This window comes from Semicossyphus pulcher, unplaced genomic scaffold, assembly GCF_022749685.1.
Source record: "Semicossyphus pulcher isolate SPU_LCO1_2020_fin unplaced genomic scaffold, fSemPul1.0.p SCAF_15, whole genome shotgun sequence".
NCBI lineage: Eukaryota > Metazoa > Chordata > Actinopteri > Labriformes > Labridae > Semicossyphus > Semicossyphus pulcher.
The window spans coordinates 7,651,381-7,671,607 of record NW_027211659.1 but is presented as its reverse complement, the minus strand read 5'-3'; the positions used below and the strand labels follow the sequence as shown (position 1 = coordinate 7,671,607).

Sequence of the window (20,227 nt, the reverse complement as noted above, 5' to 3'; positions counted from 1 at the left end):
TATGATGAAAAACAGCAGCAGTTGTGTGAGCACTGGTTTCTGTCAGACAACATCCTCCTCTGGGTGAAATCATATAAAATGCATGCAATCAAAACAGAGAGACTAACCTTCAGTTCAGAAAAAAATATTCCAACTGAAATGCATACCATTGTCTCATGTGTTAAGTTTTTGCAAAATACGCTCAGATTTCATGGATGGACATCATCCAATACACACCTGCGGTCCACTGTAAGGAGAGCCTTAAAACAAATTCAAGTTCGAATGCCAATGTGAAACTGAGGTCTATAAAACTGTGGAAACTTCATAGGAAGAGCAAACTGTCTCTGAGCTTCTGTGTACAATCAAAGAATGCAGATTACTATTTGGTGAAAGAAGTAATGATGATGGCTGGAAGGTGTTGACAAATGGTATCTTTCTAAAAACCTGCACATACCTCAAGAGGTGCTTGGATGTGTTTGCAAGGTGGCAGGCAAATTTATAATGTTCTCTGCTTTAGAGTTACTTCCAGAGAGCCTTGTGACTCCTTGAAGACCTCTGAAACTGTTTAAGTTTCCAGAAATAACACACACCAGCTGTGACATGGGACTGAAGCACAACCTCTTTTCACAACTCCAAACAACTAGGATTGAGTAGAGCGTCACCATTAATACATGCAGTCCAGACGTGGTTTGCATTACAACTTGAGATGGATTCAATTACTCTAATTAACAGAGCCTGCCCAGCAGAATGGAAACAATGTGACTAACCAAGGAAGGGCAAGACACATTCACCTTTCACAACAAGCAGGCTAAAGCTGTTCTCAAACTAATTTAAAAATCAGCTCCTGATTACAGGTCCATATGTGCAGTAGACTAAACATTATGGGAAGAAATTCTTATTATATATGGCTTCAGTCTCAAGTTACAGTAACTGTACATAATGGACAACAAAGACAACAACCAGACACAAAATGTTACACTGACAGACAAGTTAAAAATCACAAAGCAGCATAGATTGTGGCAAAAGCACATATCAGTGTGGCCATGTGGGACAGGAAATTACAGTGCCTCTTTGGTTAGTGAGTGAGGAGCACTGAAAGGCATTTATCTTGGTTTACCAGTTTTGTCTCTGGGCCACACCACAGGTTTAGGAAGAGCATTGCCCCTATGATGCGCTCCACCAACAGCTGGAGGGAGAAAAAAGGTCTGTTATAAAATGTTTTGTGTGTAACTGTGAGAAACATACTGAGAGCAAACAAAAAGAAAGAAAGAAAAATATTTTGTCTTTATACTTTCTTGCTGTCTAATGTCAGTGATAATAAAATGTAGAATTGTTTGTGATCTCAAATTGGTTTTAAAACATACATTATTTTATTTGACATTAAAATTCTCTTCTGAAACTCTTTAGGGAGTGTGCGGGTGTAAGATGGAGATGCAGAGAAAAAAGGAAAGCAAAAGAGGCTGGCTGTGCAGCCTGCACAGTGCTTGGCTTGGCATGGTTGGTGTAAAATGTGGTGTGTCCTGGCCAGTGGTGTGGCCAGACTTCCCACCCGGCCAGCAAGAGGGCCCGTAAATCATATTAACGATCCTGACCCCAGAGACGCCACTGCTGCTCGTGGCAAAGCTGTGAAATACACACCGAGCACATGTGATGGAGCGTGAAGAACATGTGGACAGTAAGAGGAGGTAAAGCAGAAGATCAAGAAAGTATAGGAGAAAGGCACAAGCATCCAAATGTCTACTGAATTCATTTAACCGTAAATCATGTGCTTAATCAAAAGACATAAGTTTGTTTTTCTTCTTCAGTAGATGCACATCTGCAGCAGTAACTCAAGAGAGTGCTGACAGGAGAGGATTACTTGAGGTAGCTGCTTGGGAAGAGAGACTAAGAGAAAGGGAAGTTAGTAATCAATTACCCCCAGGTGTGCTGGAGCTGTGAGAGGAGGTGAATGTCTTGGTTGGAGAAAATGGTCGGACGCTTTTACGATTGGAATTGGGAGGAACTCGGGTGCGAGACAGCGTGCTGTTTCTTCCTGCTTGAGAAACTGATGAGCTAATGGGAGTCTGAGGAACTTCAGCAGTGGACGATTTGAAGACACCAGTACCTAGATGAGCAGAAAGGCAATTGAGGAGGTTAGACAGGATCATCTTCTGAGAATGACAGCTTTACCTAGATGGAATAAATGATAAAGCACATCAGTGAAAACGAATGAAGAAGATTGGACAATGAATGAAATGACAGAGGCATAGATGAGATTGGAAAGCTAGCAGGACAGCTCTAGATGAGTGGGCAGAGGTGAGGTGAGTGTGCTGGGCTGAAAATGGAGGCACACATGGAGAGTTTGATAATGATGGGGTGGGGTGTGTTGGGTGGTGAGATGGAGATGGTGATGGGGAAGCAGTGACATCATCCAATGGTTTGAGGGACAACTGAAAGCACTGGGTTTCATGTGACTTTACGGAAGCAGAGATGGTGATGGGACAAACTTGTTGTGGTGTTTACCCTGATCGTAACTACCAGCTTTCTCTGTAGCCAGGTCAGGTCTTGGTAGAGGCTTGCCCTCTTCTGGTTGACTAGGAGCTGTATGAAAGAAAACTCACTATTTAACTCTTTATTATTATAAGATATATTTAAAATACCCAATAGGATACAACCAAAATTTCAGTCAAATGCCCCTTTTAAAATGTAATTTTAGACAAGCTCTTAATACTTGACATGTGGATTGCCGATTGCAAAAGGTAGGGTCTTTACCCGTAGTAACAGCCTGCCTTGGGGTGACCTTGGTGGGATCAGAGTAGCTCCTGGACTGAGACTCAGACTGAAGATCAAGCTGAGGTTGTTGTTGGGGCCTAGGTGCAGGCTGTGGCTTGGATTGAGGATCAGGTGGAGACTTAGACTGGGTTGTGGGAGGTTGTGGTTGAAGAATGGGTTTAGAGTGAGGTATAGGTTGGGTTTTGGTCTTTATTGGAGGCTGTGATTGTGGCCATTGCTGAATCTTTGTGTGAGGTTCTTGGACCATTGGTTGGGGCTTTGGTTGAGATTGTGGCTGAAGCTTTAGTTGCTTTTTTGGGTGAGGTGGTGGTTGGGGCTTGGATTGGCTTTTCGTTTGAGGATGTTTCTTGGCCTTGCATTGGCTATTGGTATGTTTCTTGGGCTTGGGTTGTAAAACATTGCTCTTTGGTTTAGGTGTTGGTTGGATCTTAGACTGCTTCTTATTGGTCTCAGGTTTGGTTTTTAGTCGAGGCTGTGCATTGATCTTTGGTTGAGGTTGTGTTTGGGGATGTGGCTCAATTGTGGATTGCAATTCTGGTTGATGTTGGGGTTTGATGTGAATTTTCGGTGGAGGTTGTTGGGTCTGAGGTATGTGTTGTAGTGTTGGTTGAAACATTTGTGGGTGTGCCATAGGTGTGGGCTGGATAGTTGTTTGAACTCTAGGCTGTGTCTGGGTCTTTACATGTGGTTGTGTTTGAGGATGGACCTGGTGTTTGAGCTGGACTGTTGGTTGAAGTTTTGGTTCAGTCGGGAGCTGGGTTGTGGTTTGAGGCTTTGATTGGGGATGTGGTTTTATCTGAGACTGTGATTGAGATAGGGTCTTGAGCATGGGTTGGGATGATGGGTCAGGTTTTGGTTTAAACCTGGGTACGTTCTTGGAAGCTGGTTGTGGTTGTGGTTGTGGTTGGGTCTGGCGCAAGGGCTGGGATGATGGTTTGGGTTGATGTTGTAGTTGGGTCTGGCGTATGGGCTGGGATTTTGGTTTGGGTAGTGGTTTGGTCTGGGGTATGGGCTCTGATGATGGTTGGGGTTTTGGTTGTTGTTGGGTCAGGGGTTTATGCTGTGGTGTTGGCTTGGGTTGTGGTTGATGTTGGTTCTCAGGTGTGGGCTGAGATGTTGGTTGAGGTTTAATTTGTGGTTGGGTATGGGGAATAGGCTGCCGTGCCATTTGTGGTTGGGTCTGGGGAATGGGCTGGGATGCCTTTTTTGGTTGGGTCTGGGGAATGGGCTGGGATGTCGTTTGTGGTTGGGTCTGGGGAATGGACTGGGATGCCGTTGGTGGTTGGTTCTGGGGAATGGGCTGGGATGCCGTTGGTGGTTGGATCTGGGGAATGGGCTGGGATGCCGTTTGTGGTTGGGTCTGGGGAATGGACTGGGATGCCGTTTGTGGTTGGTTCTGGCGAATGGGCTGGGATGTCTCTTGTGATTGGGTCTGGGGAATGGACTGGGATGCCGTTTGTGGTTGGGTCTGGGGAATGGACTGGGATGCCGTCTGTGGTTGGTTCTGGCGATTGGGCTGGGATGCTGTTTGTGGTTGGTTCTGGCGATTGGGCTGGGATGCTGTTTGTGGTTGGGTCTGGGGAATGGACTGGGATTCCGTTTGTGGTTGGTTCTGGGGAATGGGCTGGGATGCCGTTTGCAGTTCGGTTTGGGGAATGGGCTGGGATGCCATCTGTGGTTGGGTATGTGGAATGGGCTGGGATGTTGTTTGTGGTTGGGTCTGGGGAATGGGCTGGGATGCCGTCTGTGGTTGGTTCTGGCGATTGGGCTGGGATGCTGTTTGTGGTTGGGTCTGGGGAATGGGCTGGGATGTCTCTTGTGGTTGGATCTGGGGAATGGGCTGGGATGTTGTTTGTGGTTGAGTCTGGGGAATGGGCTGGGATGTTGTTTGGGGTTTAGGCTGAGCCTTGGCCCAGTACTTTAATTGAGGATTTGGGGTTTTAGGGTTTATTTGTGGTGGTGGTCGATACTTTGACTGAGACTGAGGCTTTGGTTGAATTTCTTGATGTGGTTGGGACTGGGTAGTTAGTTGTGGTTGACTCAGGGGATACTCATGTTTCTCCACATTTTTCTGAGGAACTGGCACAGATGCCATGGTGGGTGTAATGTGTAGTGGAGGATGAAGCCTGGGAGTTAACGGGATCTCCAGGGAAGGAGGCAAGTCAGATCTGGAGCGGTCTCCTCCTGCTGAATTGTGTGAGAGAGAGAAATATGGCAGTGAAGCCACAAGGCTGTGCTGTAAAATATAATTTCAGGTATTATTTTCAGTAGGAAAAGATCTTTTACAAAATGAAATTAAACAAAATGTTTTTTATAGTCTAGAAAATAATGAAAGTAAGACATTAAGGCAGCCAGGGTCCAGCTGAAATTTAGATCAGAAGGAGGGCCAAAAGCTTTTGGCCTGAGAACTCACAGAGCAAATCTTGGACTAAAGCAAAGGTTACACAATAACTTCTACCTGGCACTTATCTCCAATTTCAAAGGCAGACAGACCATATGGAGGTATTTGTAATGTAACAGCCGTGTTACTACAGACAGACTCAGCTACCAGATCCCGGATGCCTATGAGCAAAGGCCATCCAAATCCATTTGCTGTGCACCTAAGAAGCTATGACACACAGAGGTTGCTGACTGATTGCTTACTGTGACATTGTGATCGACCCTTCTAAATTGATTGTTTAATCTGATAAGAAAATCACCTCAGGGAAAAAATGACAGGAAAAAAAAACAGAATAGAAAATGAGAAAGATTGAGTGAAATTTGAGAAAGCTAGTATGCTTTTTCAGAATTAAGGCTACCAGCAAATGAAATCAAATATAAAGGTTTGAGAAGGGGATACAGACAACAGGGTAACACAAGTTCAAGAATAGATGAATGTAAAACTCTGCTGGAGTTCCTCCTAGAGAAAGAATAATGTCTGGTGCATGCAATTTTTATCATGCAGACTTTATACCATGCCCTGCAGTGCATTGTGAGCAAAAGCCTCAGTTTTGAAGTCAGCTAAATAGTGATAATAATACTGTAATCTTAGTGCAAAATATTATGTGCACCGATACAAAATGTATAGGTATTGATGGCTTTACAAATGTCAAAGCCAGACACAGGAACATTAAGAAATACAGACTCAGAATTTGAGATATTACTAACCTTAAATGCATTGTTTGAGAAGGTTCAATGTTTTCAGTGCTGGCTAATAATCATCTTTCTCACAAACAGGTTGTGATCCTCCAGATACTTTTGGCTATTGGGCTTGTCTGACTGACCTTTGCAAATCATGTACTCAAAAACAATTTTTACAACTTACAAAAGAACCTTATAACCATCTTTACGAATCTCAGCAAGCTTTGTCACTTTGCTTAAATGCCATGCAGCCAAGGCCACCTACCTTACCCTCATTACAACCCATACAACTGACACCATCAGTTTCCACAGGGAGGCTCTAGCTACTGTACTGACACCGAGCATGCTGCTTTTGCCCATGCAGCTCATTGCAAAGGACACTGTAAAGCATCTCAGTTACAGTCCACCAGGACTACGACTGCGTACAGCGGGAATGAGAGCCATGAAGCTTTTTCAAAAAGAACCATTATTGTCTCTTTACCGACTGGCTGTTTGGTGACCACAGGCAGTGTGGGTCCAGGGGTCGACAGAGATTCCTGTCTAGTAGTTGTTGTTGGAGCTGAGAAATATAGTGTGCATTAGTAGACCTATGAGAAAAGTTGGAACTGTTTGTTCTTGTAGAATGTACAATTAATTGGTTTATGTATTGTAAATAAGAACATTTTCAGGATAGTGACGGAGAAGTCAGGTAGAATGGTCAGACCTAAGTTCAAGAGTTTTTTTCTGACTTCTGAACCCAGTTTTAGGTCAGAAAATTCATTACCAAGAGTTGTCTTTGGGGATAAATTCCTGGAGAGGGGCACCCTGCCCTGGGTCCTGTTATGTGGAACTGGCGAGAACAAGGGAGGAGAGATTTTAGTCAAAGAATCACACAAAAGATGTCCTCATAGACCTGAAAAAAAGAGCCATGTAAAGGAGCTATCGTAATGCATTAAATGTGTTTTGGAGGAAACAAAGCATCCTGCATTATATCGTACCATCCCAGAATGTTCAGTGTCAGTGTTAATTGATGTTTTATTCCATTCCAGTAAATGAACATGGCATCACTTGTTTGACCACATGGGAGCCACAGAAACAAACCGTAAATACAACATTGACATGACCTTTTAAGTTGATATGGTGAATAGCTGTGTTTCTGCACTTCTGAGGATAATATTCACTCTCAATTTAGCCTCTTTTTAGACCAAATGAGTAGGGTCCTATCTGGCTCTATAACAACAAAAACATATTAGCCAGCGAGTCGCTATCTCTGTCTGTCTGCTTTTTGGTGCAGGGTGAGTAGGGTACATTGTATTTTTGGAGCAATGTTTGAGCAAAGGCCATTGTTTCCAACAGGTTGAAGACATTGTTAAAATCATGAGTAACCCCTTTGCTGGGCGATGTTAAAGCTGTCGGAAACAGAGAAGGAGCAGCAGGTTAAGATATACATGTAGTCTTAAAACGTAGGATACAAGCTGTTCATTTGACGATATTTTCTGGACCAAAGTTGTGTTTAGCTCGAGAAACTTCTGTCTCATTTAACACTGAAGTATACTGAAGTAGATTGGGCCGTTGGACTAGGCTCCTATTGCTTGGAAGCTCCTTATCCCAAAACTTTAAATCTGTTTTGCTTCAAAATTATATCTGTGTAACCAGAGAAATTTTCCTACATTTTGAGGGTATGATATTTGTGTTGGGGGGGAAACTGTTGAGATTTTTTTTATATTTTACAACTTTTCCACTCCAGCAATGATGTCACTCACTCTAGCCTTTGGCCCTAAAGATAGGTGGGTTTGAGCTCTGTTCCATTCATTTCTATGGGGATTTGCACAGCTTGTAAAAAAAGAAAAAAAAAGAAGTGTTGCGAATAATAATAGGTTGTCTGTTTTGCTTTGCAAACCAGCCATCCTAATGAGAGTGGATCAAAAAGCTTAGTTGTGAACCTTAAAAAACATGTATTCTTAAACCAAAGAGCTAAAGGGCATTGCATTATGGGTTGAAAACTTTAAATGAACCACTTAAAACTACCAATTTCTCATTATTTGATCTATTATTATTAAAACAATACTGATTATAATATTATGGTATGGCAAGTCTTGCTAAGCTGTTCGTCATTGTCATAGTTTGGAAATGTTTAAACTGTACTTGGTATCTGTAATAAACTAGCAAAGTACAACAAGTACACACAAAAATGAGACTGTATACAATGACATACAATACAAATACAATGTCCTGTCTGCAAAACAATAAATCACAGTTCTAGTTAAAATTCTTCCAGTCCTAAGTCCTAAAGTACGGGTCAGTGAGTAGGGTTGAAACGGATATTCCTGAGCAGCGATAAATCATGGTTTGTTCTAAAATCCTGCCGCTGTATTTAAAAGGGTTCAGTGAGTTTGACCAAAAGCAGCATGTCGCTATTGGCTTACCATGGCGAGGAGGAAAGGGGAAGGAGTGTGGACCTGGCGTTAGAGGTTTCTGAAGGGCAGAGAAAAAAAGACAATGGGAAGTATTGGTCATTAGTCTTTGCAAAAATAACAAGAAGTCAGAATTCATTTGACTTCAATGTGTTTGTCTGCTGCTTTCTCTGTGTTTCATAAGGTTTAGGTCCTCTACCCTTTATCTAATTGGTGAAATCCCTGGTGAGAAGCTTGTTATTCAACATTTACCTCTGTGAGGGCAAGTGTTGTGGCTGATTCTCAGCAGCTGTAATGTTATACAAGAACAGAGCAAGAAGTATGTGACACATAACCCCAGAGTGGTCGGTAAATCAGTGCCACCTTTCTCCTCTCAACTCATTTCTACACTGCCATCTTTCCTCCTCTACCCGTCCCTCTCATCTCCATATTTGTCCCCCTAGTTTGTTCCACTCCAAAAGTTAGCTAGCTACAGACTGCTGTCTTGGCTCTGTCGGTCCTGGCTGCACTGGTGCTGTTTCCATTCGGCAGTTGGATGGAAAATTAATGAGGCAAACAACCCTGAGAATAGCATAAGCCTACTAAAGTACACTACATGGGCTCTAAAGCATATTGCCTCTTCCAAATATACATCCTGTTCCCAAATATATTTATTTGAGAATGTACCTGTGCAGTCTCAGTAAGGTAGTCTCACTAGTTTATGACTCTTCCTTTAGCATGTTCAACCTATCGGTTTTAATCGGTTTCTTGTGTGATAAGAATTTAAGTGCGGGCAATACATACCACTGGGGTGACAGGACGTTTGAAGATTTTCCTGATGGTCTTCTCTACTTAATGACACAAGATAAAAATCACAAAATAAATCAGCACAGCAGAACCAACAAAAAGTGAAAGAACTTAAAAGCATGCCTTGAGATTGAATGAGGGGGTTCTTCAGTAGCAGTTTAATTCAAGTTTCCACATATTCATTTGAAAGGGTTTATTTGATATGGCATTATCATCGACCATCCATTGCATGGCTCTTTAGTCTTTGACTTTGATTCTGGTCAATATTACTTTCTGCTATCAGCAAAACAGCAAGAGTTCTCTTTTAGTTAGTGTCAAAGGGCAGGAATCATGCAAAACAACTTCACATACCCTCTATGCCCCCTGAGCTTATGTTGTGAATGACCGGTTTGCTCCACGGTCCAGTGGTATCTTTAGAGTTGGGCTGCACACCGAACTCGTAGACTGTGTTGGGCTTCAGATGGTCAACAACGGTGTCACTAGTTGGGCAGGTCTGGTAGTTCCACTTCCTGTTCCTCTCACGATAACGCACTGTGTAGTGTCTAAGCCCATGCAGAGAAAACAGAACATGAGGATAAACAGTATGCTATGTCTATTATGAAAGAAAGATGTTAGAATATCAAGAAGTGCAAGAGGTTAAAAGGAAGTGCATTTACCACCTTTGTCTCCAAGACATATGGTAACTCACCTAAGAGGATTTAGGAATTTAACCTTCTAGGAACATTCAGACTTCAATTTCATAGCAGTACTGCTAAATTCTAAATGGGAACAGGAAAAGGGCCAGTGCACGTTTCTTTCCCATTATACAGAATATGAAACTAATATCGGTCATGAAATCAAGAGTTCATGTGTTGCAAAAGGAAAAGTTAGAGTTTCTCTGAGTTTCTCATCAAATGCTTCTAAATTGGTTTTCCAGACTTCTTCAACAGAAGGAGAGCTGTGCACATATGTTGTGTAGGTGGACTGCTCTCCTAAACACCTGTGTGTGCAGGCTGTCCTGGATCCACTGCTCAGTAACCCGAGAGACTTCGGGGAGTCATATTATGTTTACGAAGATATACTGGACTCTGTGCACAAACCCAATGTGTGTGTGTTACTTATCCTCCCACCATCTGTTTTTATGCACAACAAACTACAATACAGCAACCCCATATGAAATGAAAAGGCTGAAAATCAAAACTCATTGCATTAATGTGACCCTTTTGTTTTTTTAAAGGCTACATCTGTTGGTGCATACCAGCTGTCTCTCTGTAGGAAATAATATTCCGCTAAGCTTGTGTGTTTGTAGGTCTGGAAGCTCACCCATCCTCAAGACAGTCATTCATGACGTTTCCTTCATAGGGGGTTTTTAGCAGCGTCCCCCAGGACAGGAGTACTGAGGTGGGCGTTACCGACCCAATGACCAAGTGTAGTGGCTTCTCCAGTTCCACCTTACCTGAGAACACATAAACATTTGACTTTTACTTCCATGTCAACCTCTTGCTCATAATTTATGTCCGAATTCCAGTTTTACCATATAAGCTTCATTAAAAAAATGCGATACCTGTGCAATGCTTCTTAACGTCATTGGTTGGGATTGGCTGGACTGCAATAAGGTACTTGGGCTCAGCATCTAAACACAGAAGAAGAAACATAGATTGGGTATAAAATCAGGATGTAGCCCCCATAAGACAACCATTGGTTTATGGGCTACAGTTTTGAAGCCTTGAGTTTGGCATTTTGGCCATCGCCATCTTGTTTTGTAGAAGACAAAAGTGACCATATTTGGATTAAAGAGTGGATACCCAAGAGATTCATACACAAGAAGATCTTGGTATTGCAAAAATAGCTGTGTGGAGAGCAAAAGAGATGGAGTGCATTTATTGATATGCCATCTCAGAACCCAATGGCCATTATCAAAGGAAAATGTAGCTTTTCATTCATGTCTTTAAACAGCTATCTGCATGTTAGTGCAGATACAAATCATGCCATGATGACATCTCTCCACTCCAACTTCATTCTTGTGTCTCAATGTTCTAGCCAGACCATAAGCAATGACCATGGCATGGATAAGGAAGGCTTGGCCCAGATATTTCTTCTCTGTTATTGGGATATCCGCTTGCTACAGTATTAGCCATTAAAATATTAGCTGTTATCCCTGGAAATTGACTTATTACTACTTACTATCAGACGGTAGCGGATAGGTTCGGAGACTTCAAGTTCAGTGATTCCAATCCACTGAGGTGATACCTAGCAAACTGCTAGCAGCACCAAAATTTCTCTTTGTGTCTACACCCTTAATTCTACATGAGTTTAGGGCGTTTATATGGGTGAGTTACATAAAAATTAAAACAGTGTACAGTTGTCATGAATGGGGAAAAGAGCTAGCCAGCCTTCAACCTAAACTGGCGGTTGTAGAATTGCAGTTTATGGCACTTCCGCCCTGGCGTTACTTTTCAGCCCCAGAGGTTCCTGCTTGGGAAGAACAAACTAGGATTTATAGATCCTCCGAGCTGAAACATCTTTCTCTGTCAGCCATGACTAAAGAGGTCAAATTTACAATTCACATGTGCATCATAGCAGATGTTCATCTCTCAGTGAAACTTTGCAAACATACATATCGGCAGCCTTACCAAACTCCGTCTCATACGGCTGTCCGTTCTCAGGCAGCTGAATGAACTGTTTGGAGAACATGCTGCTGCCGTAGCCCAGGATGTAGCCCTCAAGCTTGGTGTCAGAGTTAGGACGCAGGAACTTCATCACGATGGTGTCTCCTGTGGCGTTGATTCGGACTTTCATGTTCTGACGCCTCACTGGGGGGACAGAAAAGGACAACATTTGTGACAAAAAAGTCAAATTAGTTTTAAAAGCGATAAAATCTAGCTTCCATAGACATAATTCATTGCAAATGTTTGAGGAGCCTCTGGAGCTTCTAATGGCATCTTTTTTCATTCCATGAAATCTGGGAAATGCAGTTTAATATTGTAGTTGTAAGTTCTAAATACATAATATCACAAAAAAGGAGAATACATCCATTCAGAAAAAAAAATATGGGAAGTAGTAAAAAGGAAGGCAATACTGCCCAAACGTGGGGAACAGACAGCACCAACGACCCTCAAACAAACGTCCTCTTTCCTTTTCAGTCTTGTTTTCTAAAATCAGAATTGAAAGCTAGTGAGGAAGAGTTCAGAGAGTTATATCACTGCTGCTATTTAAACAACCTTCACTTCCCAGATTCAACACCTCTGCTCTCCATCACTTCACAGGCACTCTCGAAAGGTGCAATTAGTCAAAGCAGACATGCTGCTGGTTTAAAACCTGCTGAGGTGTAAGATTTACTGGAACAAATAATGGTCATTTTATTCACCACTTGGAGACATACTTAATACACTTTTTATTGTGTTCTTTCTAGCTGCAGAGCATTACTTTTACAGGCGGTTCAAACATTAAGATCTGCCACTTACAGGCTTAATAAACTGCATAGATTGAAGCTTCTATATGAGGTGTTTGTGGGTTTAGAAATAGCTTCTTCAGTGTAAACACAGTTCTTTTATATTAAAAATTTGTGAACACGTGTCACTTGAGGTTAGCAATGAAAAGTTCAGCTTTTGTTGAATTCACAAGAGAAGGGTATGATATCATACTGGCACTCAGAGAGAAGACTTTTTCGAATTGACATCACTTCACAAGAAACCTCACATTTTCTGCCAGAAGTGACTTCTACAGATCCCAGTTAATCAGCAGAGCCAGGGGACAGGCAACACAGGGTGGGTCAGAATAAACCAAAGCCAAGACAGCTTGTTTGTTACTGGTCAAAGCAACCATAAAAAATCTGACTTGGTCTGAGGGCTTCAGGTCACAATTTGCAAAAAAAAAAGAGCCACGTGAAGAAATACTCCCGGCAAAAACAGAAAGGAGAACATCCACTCTAAATATTATTCCAAACTTGACCTCTTCACCATCTAAAATTTGGAACGTTACAAGTTAGTGACCAACTCCAAGCTAGAATCACAGTTTATCCAGTTGTTGGGGAACTTTAAACCTAAGTGCGGGACTTTTACTGATTAATAAACATCTGTTACATTCAAGCTCCTACTGCCAAACTGGTAAATTCACATTATTCAGGGATCCCTATGGCATGCCAAAGTGTTCAACTTTAGTTTCAACCCTTAAAACAAACATTACTGGTACAAACAAAAGAAGATTTTTATTTTCTATCAATCACTTGCCTTCACCATGTGGCCTTCAAAACAAGCGTGCTAACAATTAGCCAGATTTTAACAGGCATGCTAATAAACATCAAGAACTCAGATGGGTGCAACTGTGCCAGGAGTGAATTTATGACTGACAGTTGGCGGATGCACGTGTAAATCGATAAATAACTGCACCAGTGCAGACTTGGAGGATAAATGGTAAACAGGGGAAAAGAAAGAATAACAGATTTGTAGAATTAAGCTTATTTTATTAAATTGCGGTTTTGTTTTTGTAATACTAAGTGTGCTAAATTTCATTGACTCGCAGGCTTTTTAAATCAAGTTTAGATTGAGAGAAAATTATTTAATTCAGTTTAACTTGGTTTGAATCATGTTCCTTGTTACAGTGAATCTAAAATGAGCCTCTAGGAGGTCAAGCCTCCTCATCTCATAATCTACAAGGCTTCGAAAAATGGGCTCTCTGCCTGTGTTATGGCTTGTGTTGTACTCTACTCTCCACAGCACATGTCCTTGGTTAATATTTCAACATTAAATGATATAATGGAACTTTGCTTGAGGAATTACGCCAGCAGCTTTCAGACGCCAAAACAGACACTGAGAGCGAGAGGGGGAAGCCCTGGATTAGAAAAATACCCTTGTGCTTTTCCAGCTATGTGTTTCCCATCAAAACTGCATTTGTTTTGATTTTCCCATCAATATTTCCGATAAAACACAAGTGAGATGGGCTCTGAGTAAGAGGGGGTAAAAGTGTATAAACATTAGGAAACTTCTGGCAGTGCACTTTTGAACCTCAGTACAAGCAAACACTGGCTTCGTCCCACGACACCCCGTCATAAGCCCGGCCATTTGGCCCACACACCGCTCAGGGACTGTTAAAACTTATCAGTATTTCCAAAGAAAAATGAATAAGGAACGGATCCAGTCACAGTCTTATAATTAATCGCATACAGTACAACTGCTTGACATTTAGCTAGCAAGAACAAAAACAAAGCTACACAGACATGTTGTGCACGGTTGTGTGGATGTATCATAAGGAAAACCATGATTCATTATTTGAGTTTAAATTCTTCATGAGGGCAGCTCTGTTTGTGTCACATGAGATCACTGAAGATTTACAACCTCACAGAAAGACATATAACAAAAGTATAATTAAATCCATAATCCTGCCGTTACTAACCGTGGATGGATTGCTGAACAGGCCTACCAGGGAGAAATAGAGCCCATACAAGTTATTATTTATTGTTGATACAGAATGGGATGCAAAAAATGGGGCGAAATCCCAAAGACAGACTTTACTGGGTATCTCAGCGAGTCGTTGCCTAAGTACAGGGTTGGCAATTTGATACCAAGCTTCTCCTGTTTGTATTCTTGAGTGTCCTTGAAGCACGACACATCAACTTGCTCCCAATGGGCAGGTTGGTACCTAGCATGGCACCTCAGACCCCCTCAGTGTGTGTGTGAATAGCTGAACGAGAAATCAGTTGTACTGCACCTTGTATAAAAGAACTACAAGTGCAGTACTGTGCAATTTAATGATTCATGGCCATTATATAAAAGTGCTATATAAGTGAAGCCCACTTAACATTCAACAGGAAAATAAGTACAAAAAGACTTTTGAAATCAAGATGCATCACGTATAGATTGACAAATTTGCCACATGGTGGTGGTGCAGTGGTTAGCACTGTTTCCTCACAGCTAGAAGGTTCCTAGTTTGAAACCTGGTTCCAACGAAGTGGGCGTTTCTGTGTAAAGTTTGCATGTTCTCCCGGTGCATGTGTGGGTTCTCTCAGGGAACTGCGGCTCCAGCCCCCCCTGCGACCCTGAACAGGATAAGTGGTATAGAAGATGGATTGATGGATCATCAGGCTAATCTCAAGCATGAACAGACTACAAGATGCAAAAATTGCCGGAGGGAAAGTAACACTCAAATGATCTTGCGCGATCAAAGACGAAACAGATAATAATTGATAATATTGCAGCAGCCCTGATGGTCACAAGCTATTTGGGAGGTTGAAGTTTGAAGAGGTCTAGTTTTGGTCTATAATCCTCTCACATCAATCTGGGGCAAAACATCCAGCCATGATCCAAAACCACAGGTTTCAATCTGGCCAAACTTGTAAAGTCTGAGCCGAGACTACGAGATGTTCAAGACCACAAAGAAATGATAAATGACCACAAAGAGATACAAAATAGGAACTAAAATCCACACACAAAATGACAGGAATAAGATTTAAAATAACCACAGGGAGATGTAACACAGCTACTTTGGGTAGACGGTTTGTAGTCTCTAGGGACTTGGCTTGGGAACCGGCCCAGTATGGACCAAGCGTGGAATTGGGAGGTGCTAGTTCCTCTCCTGGGCTCCATCGAGGTGTCCTTGAGCAAGGCACCGAATCCCCCAAATGCTCGGGGCGCATGTCTATGTGCAGCCCCCTCACTCTGACATCTCTCCATTAGTGCATGTCAATGGGATCCTGTGTGTGCATGGGTTTATTTCGGGCCATTGTGTATGTAGCATGTTTGTAAAAACAGAGTGAAAACATTGAATTTCCCCTCGAGGATTAATAAAGTACTTTTAATAAAAATGGTCAGTGTGATGCAGGATGATAACAACAATACAAAAGCAACCACAAAGTATGGCATCATTTAAAGGCATTTTTTGTAGGAATGGGTTGGGGGGTCCTTTTATACGTCTTCGCCCAGGGGCCCATTGTTTCATCAGAGCAATTAACATTGATTGTAAAACAAAGAAATGCTATGATGTCATTATTTAACCAACAATAGCTTTAATAAGCATCAGCTTTATATTACAGATACTTGGTAACAGATTTTGGAGACAGTGTCACGAAAGTCATTCCCGCTTTCCATGTGAGTGAAGGCTTTTATATAATATACTGTAAATCTCAAAGTGAAGACTGATCCTTTCAATTAAAACATGGTGACATAAGCGGGCTCTCCCCCTCGTGCTGAGAACTCATCAACAATTACAGTACAAGGAAATCAATCGTATTGCTGCTAGTCAGCCAATAAACAAGTCAGATTAGGCAACAAACAATTGCGCATAATTCAATAAGCATTTCACCAGGGGTTGAGTCCTTTTTTGGTCTAATAGCCAGAGGATGTAATCCTGCCAGTCGGACAAGAAGAAACAACATTAAACTAAGAGCTCAGGTTTGCTGTGGGAGTAGGTTAATGGGGATGTCAGCAGAACACACTCTTCATTTTCAACTGCTAAGCAACATATGTTTATGTGTGTTTGGTGCTTAAAAATAAATATTAAATGGGTGCATCTTTGCAGTATGAGCACTTTGGCACGAACACATCCTGATTTATTGTCTGACACTATCAAAACTGCAGATTTCCCACCATTGGAAGCTTATGCTCCACTGTACTGGGTAAAATGAGGACAAGGCTGGAGTAAATACACCGAGGTCAGCGCAAGGCCTTTCCACTCATGCTTGAATCATGAAATCATAATATATGAAAAAAGCCTTCAAAAATATTGGAACAGGACGACAGGGTTTGATTTCTTGTCAAAAAATGCAAGAAAAAATAACCTTTCCGCTGTTTTTGTGGTGGTATTTCTATTGGATGTAAGTGACACCAAATAATCAAGTCATGTCCGTCTTGTCTTGAGCATCTGGACCTCACAGCCGATCTCTACAGCCTGTAAATCCCCCTGACTAAATGAGGGTGTAAACTCCCACAATCTGTATGACATACAACTCTACAAGCGCCCATGTATCACAAGCGGTCACGTCTATAGCATCAATCAAACTGACTGTTGCTGACACCCTTCCTGCCACACACATACAAACACACACATGCCTCCTGTGCGTGCATGCCGTGTGATTTCATGCAGCTCTGGCAGTACTGTATTTTAGCCTCTTGGGTTTCTGCTCTGGAAGATGCGAGGTGCAGAGGAGACTTGGCTCCCCACGCCGTGGAGACACAGACAGATGTTTTATGGCCCCTTGGTGAAACAGTCACCTTCATTTAAGGAAATGAAGTGTGAAAATGTCTGTGCGTCTCGCGCCAGCCACGGCACAGAGGGTTTGAAATAATTTAGCTGGCGAGTAAAGGACAGCTGAACTGACCTATATTGGCTCTAATGGGAGTATTTCAAGCCTGCAGATTGCTGAAACCCAGCCCTCTGAATAACCAGCAGAACCCGTCTTTGATCCAGCTCTCTCTGGAACAATCCCATCTCTCAGGTTCACAAAAGGCCTCACCTCGTGGTCCAGCATGGCCAGGCTGTGCATGGGATTATACTCTTGGCCTTGCTGCTTCCTGCGCTCTCACACTATATATCTCCCCTGTCAGGTTTAACTGAGCGACAGCTGTTTTCTCTTCTCCTGTGGCGCTGCTCCATCCCATCCTTCTCCTCCTTCACTCAATCACTGCTGTCCTATATGTGTCAGCATCAACCTGATCCTCTTTCAACATCCTTCAGTGCTTTGAATTTATCTGTTTTGTCCTCATCGTTCCTCTCTCCTTCCATGTTTCACTTTCAGTTGTAAGACCATATATCAGCCTAATGAGGTTAAGTGGTAAATAACTACCTGTTTTACAAAGAATTGAACTCTTGTAGATTGAGATCATCTCATGTACTCACTCAGCCTGTACTAAGTACTGGAAAAACAGCACCAGCATGTAAGTACGTACACCTGCTAACTGAAACATCTGTGTATTATTCTACAGTGTCATGAAACAAGGAAACAAACACCTTAATGGCATTGCATTACATGATTCCAAAACCAAAAGCTTGATCCAAGACGAACAGAGATACAGACATCTGAGTCTCCACCCAAAGCACAAATACACAGACAGCCCCTTTCATCCAGCTTCCTGTGCTGCACATCTGAGATCTGTCTGCGAGCCAAGTTCAGCCAGCGAGCTACGCAGTGGAAGCAGCCTTTACCACTGAGCTTACCTCTTCATAACAACGACAGTCTGCTCACCTTTAATCACTTCCACTACCATCAAAGTCTTCAAAGAGCGCCCAGGTTTAACAAGCAAAAAGAGCATGGCTGCAAAGCATGGAGTCAGGGATGGAAAGCCAGAGGTCAGTGTGTATGCAAGTGTGTCTGTGTGTGCACTGACCCTGCCGTGAGATAATGAGGCAACACGGAGAACGTCTGTGGAAAGTTTTCTGTTCACGAGAATCCTAATCAGTCAGACAGCTTTCCTTGGAAGGTATGTTGGAAAAGAAAACACTCCGTGTAGGGGGTGAGAGCTGTGACACTGGTTATCTTCAAACTACACGGAAATTACTTTAGATGGTCCTCGGGCAGGCAGGGAATGAAAATAACGGTCCAACTCATAAACTCATCAGATCGTCTGCTTGGTGGGCACAGTTCCAGGAAAACCATCCCATCAAGATGTCTTCAAGTGTAACCCCTGACCCCCCAACCTGGAAACACTTTCACTAAAACATGTGAGCAGTAACTGACCAATTTCATTGTGTCTGCTCACAGCATTTCAGGGTAATGTGGATACACCACACAGGTTGTAAAAACAGTGCTTTCAAATCAAGGTAGTTTGAAAGCCTGACTGGTAGCTCAGGAGGCTTCCTCTTGGGGTTCATCAGCATTTTACAGAAGTCAGTATCAAATCCATTTTCTGAATGTGTTTCATTTTAAATCCTGGAGTGGATCTGTTAACGTGCCCTGTGGGGGATGGGGGCACAATATGTTTTGTTTTTGTTGCACCAGGAACAAATCAGCTTCATTAACTTTAGCTTTAACATACTTCAGCGTTGAAAAGAGCTAATTTATCTGCAACATATGGTACAAATACGGTACATTGCGGTTAACTCTACTCCTCACGAGTGCCACAACAAGGGGGCACAGCTTGCTTTGTTTTCTCTCCATATAAAACAAGTCTGTTAGAAACAGTTGGTGCACCATTATCAAAGCCAAATGTTGTGATCAGGTTTGTATTCAGTTAGGAAAAGCAGCCAGCACCAAAGAATATTTTTTCTTTCTTTATCTGCATATTTAAGCCACTTTTGCTCTGCATGTGTGTATTTGGAGATTTCTGCACATCAGAAGCATCAAACATCCTTTGTTCTTTATAATGGTACAAATAATATCAAATGGTATCCAACACTCAAAACTCTGCAGGAAATGCATCCTTTCATCCTTGAAAACGAAATTAATCTTACTATGTGTGACACATTGTCTTCCCAAGCATATCCCAGCATGCATTTGGCAGAAGGCAGAAATACAACTCGGGAAAGCCATCAGTGCATCAGAGGGCTTGCACAGAAAGAAAATGACACTGATGTTCACTTTCACCAGCATGGACTTGGACACCCATGAGCAGAGATATTACAAACATGACTCCACATGCAATAACACTGATGCAATAATTACTTACCTCTGCTCCTGCGGGGAGTTGAGGGGCCAGAGAGAGCTATCCCAGCGATGAACACGATGAGGAGAAGGACTAGAAAGCTGCGTGGCTGTTGATGCATCCCCATCATCAGTTGTGTTCTGAGTCTCAGGTGTAATGTTGATCTGAATGAGCTCAAAAATCTCACAAAATGAGTGATAGAGAAATAAGAGGCTGTCGATCAGCAATGATTAAGTCTGTGTTGAGTTTGGTATGTGCTGCAGCTGCAGGATTCAGGATCTGAAATGCTTCTGGAGTGGCTGGACTACTTCTCTGAGCTGTTGGCTCTCAGGACTAGTGCAGCTCACTGGACTGGACGTCTGGATGCTCCTGCACCATCTATACCTCTATAATGGAGGGAGGGGACAGACAGAGCCAGACACACCCACTGCCATTACCCTCCCCTATTTATTCCTTTCTTTCTCCCCATCTCGCTCTGTATTTCTCTGGCAAAGGAGGGAAAGTTTTCTCTGAGCTTTCCGCCCCCTTCTCTCTTTTTTCTGCTTTCTTTTTTTCTCTGCTGAGTCTGGTGTGGTCTCAGCGATCCTATTTTCCATCTGCAGAGGCCTTTTGACACTTTCATTGTTC

At 42.4% G+C, this 20,227-nt stretch overlaps 1 protein-coding gene across 5 annotated transcripts in view; it reads right to left on the bottom strand.

The window, feature by feature from the left end:
* The window catches only part of LOC138592336 (target of Nesh-SH3), a 29,283-nt gene extending 9,390 nt beyond the window's left edge, over positions 1-19,893 (bottom strand). Inside the window, exons 1-13 of one of the 5 annotated variants that reach the window (XM_069663108.1) lie at positions 19,625-19,893; positions 11,663-11,842; positions 10,594-10,662; positions 10,353-10,485; positions 9,402-9,592; positions 9,048-9,091; positions 8,277-8,325; positions 6,635-6,700; positions 6,353-6,430; positions 2,731-4,938; positions 2,482-2,559; positions 1,895-2,083; positions 1,097-1,165 (exon numbers count right to left, since the gene is read on the bottom strand). In XM_069663108.1, the coding sequence (XP_069519209.1) occupies positions 1,097-1,165; positions 1,895-2,083; positions 2,482-2,559; positions 2,731-4,938; positions 6,353-6,430; positions 6,635-6,700; positions 8,277-8,325; positions 9,048-9,091; positions 9,402-9,592; positions 10,353-10,485; positions 10,594-10,662; positions 11,663-11,842; positions 19,625-19,730 (3,460 nt within the window). In that variant the 5' untranslated portion in view covers positions 19,731-19,893. Of the gene's footprint in view, positions 1-1,096; positions 1,166-1,894; positions 2,084-2,481; positions 2,560-2,730; positions 4,939-6,352; positions 6,431-6,634; positions 6,701-8,276; positions 8,326-9,047; positions 9,095-9,401; positions 9,593-10,352; positions 10,486-10,593; positions 10,663-11,662; positions 11,843-19,624 lie in introns of those variants that run through there. The other 4 variants (XM_069663103.1, XM_069663104.1, XM_069663106.1 and 1 more) reach the window with 4 other exon arrangements.
* Between the last annotated feature and the right edge of the window lie 334 nt (positions 19,894-20,227).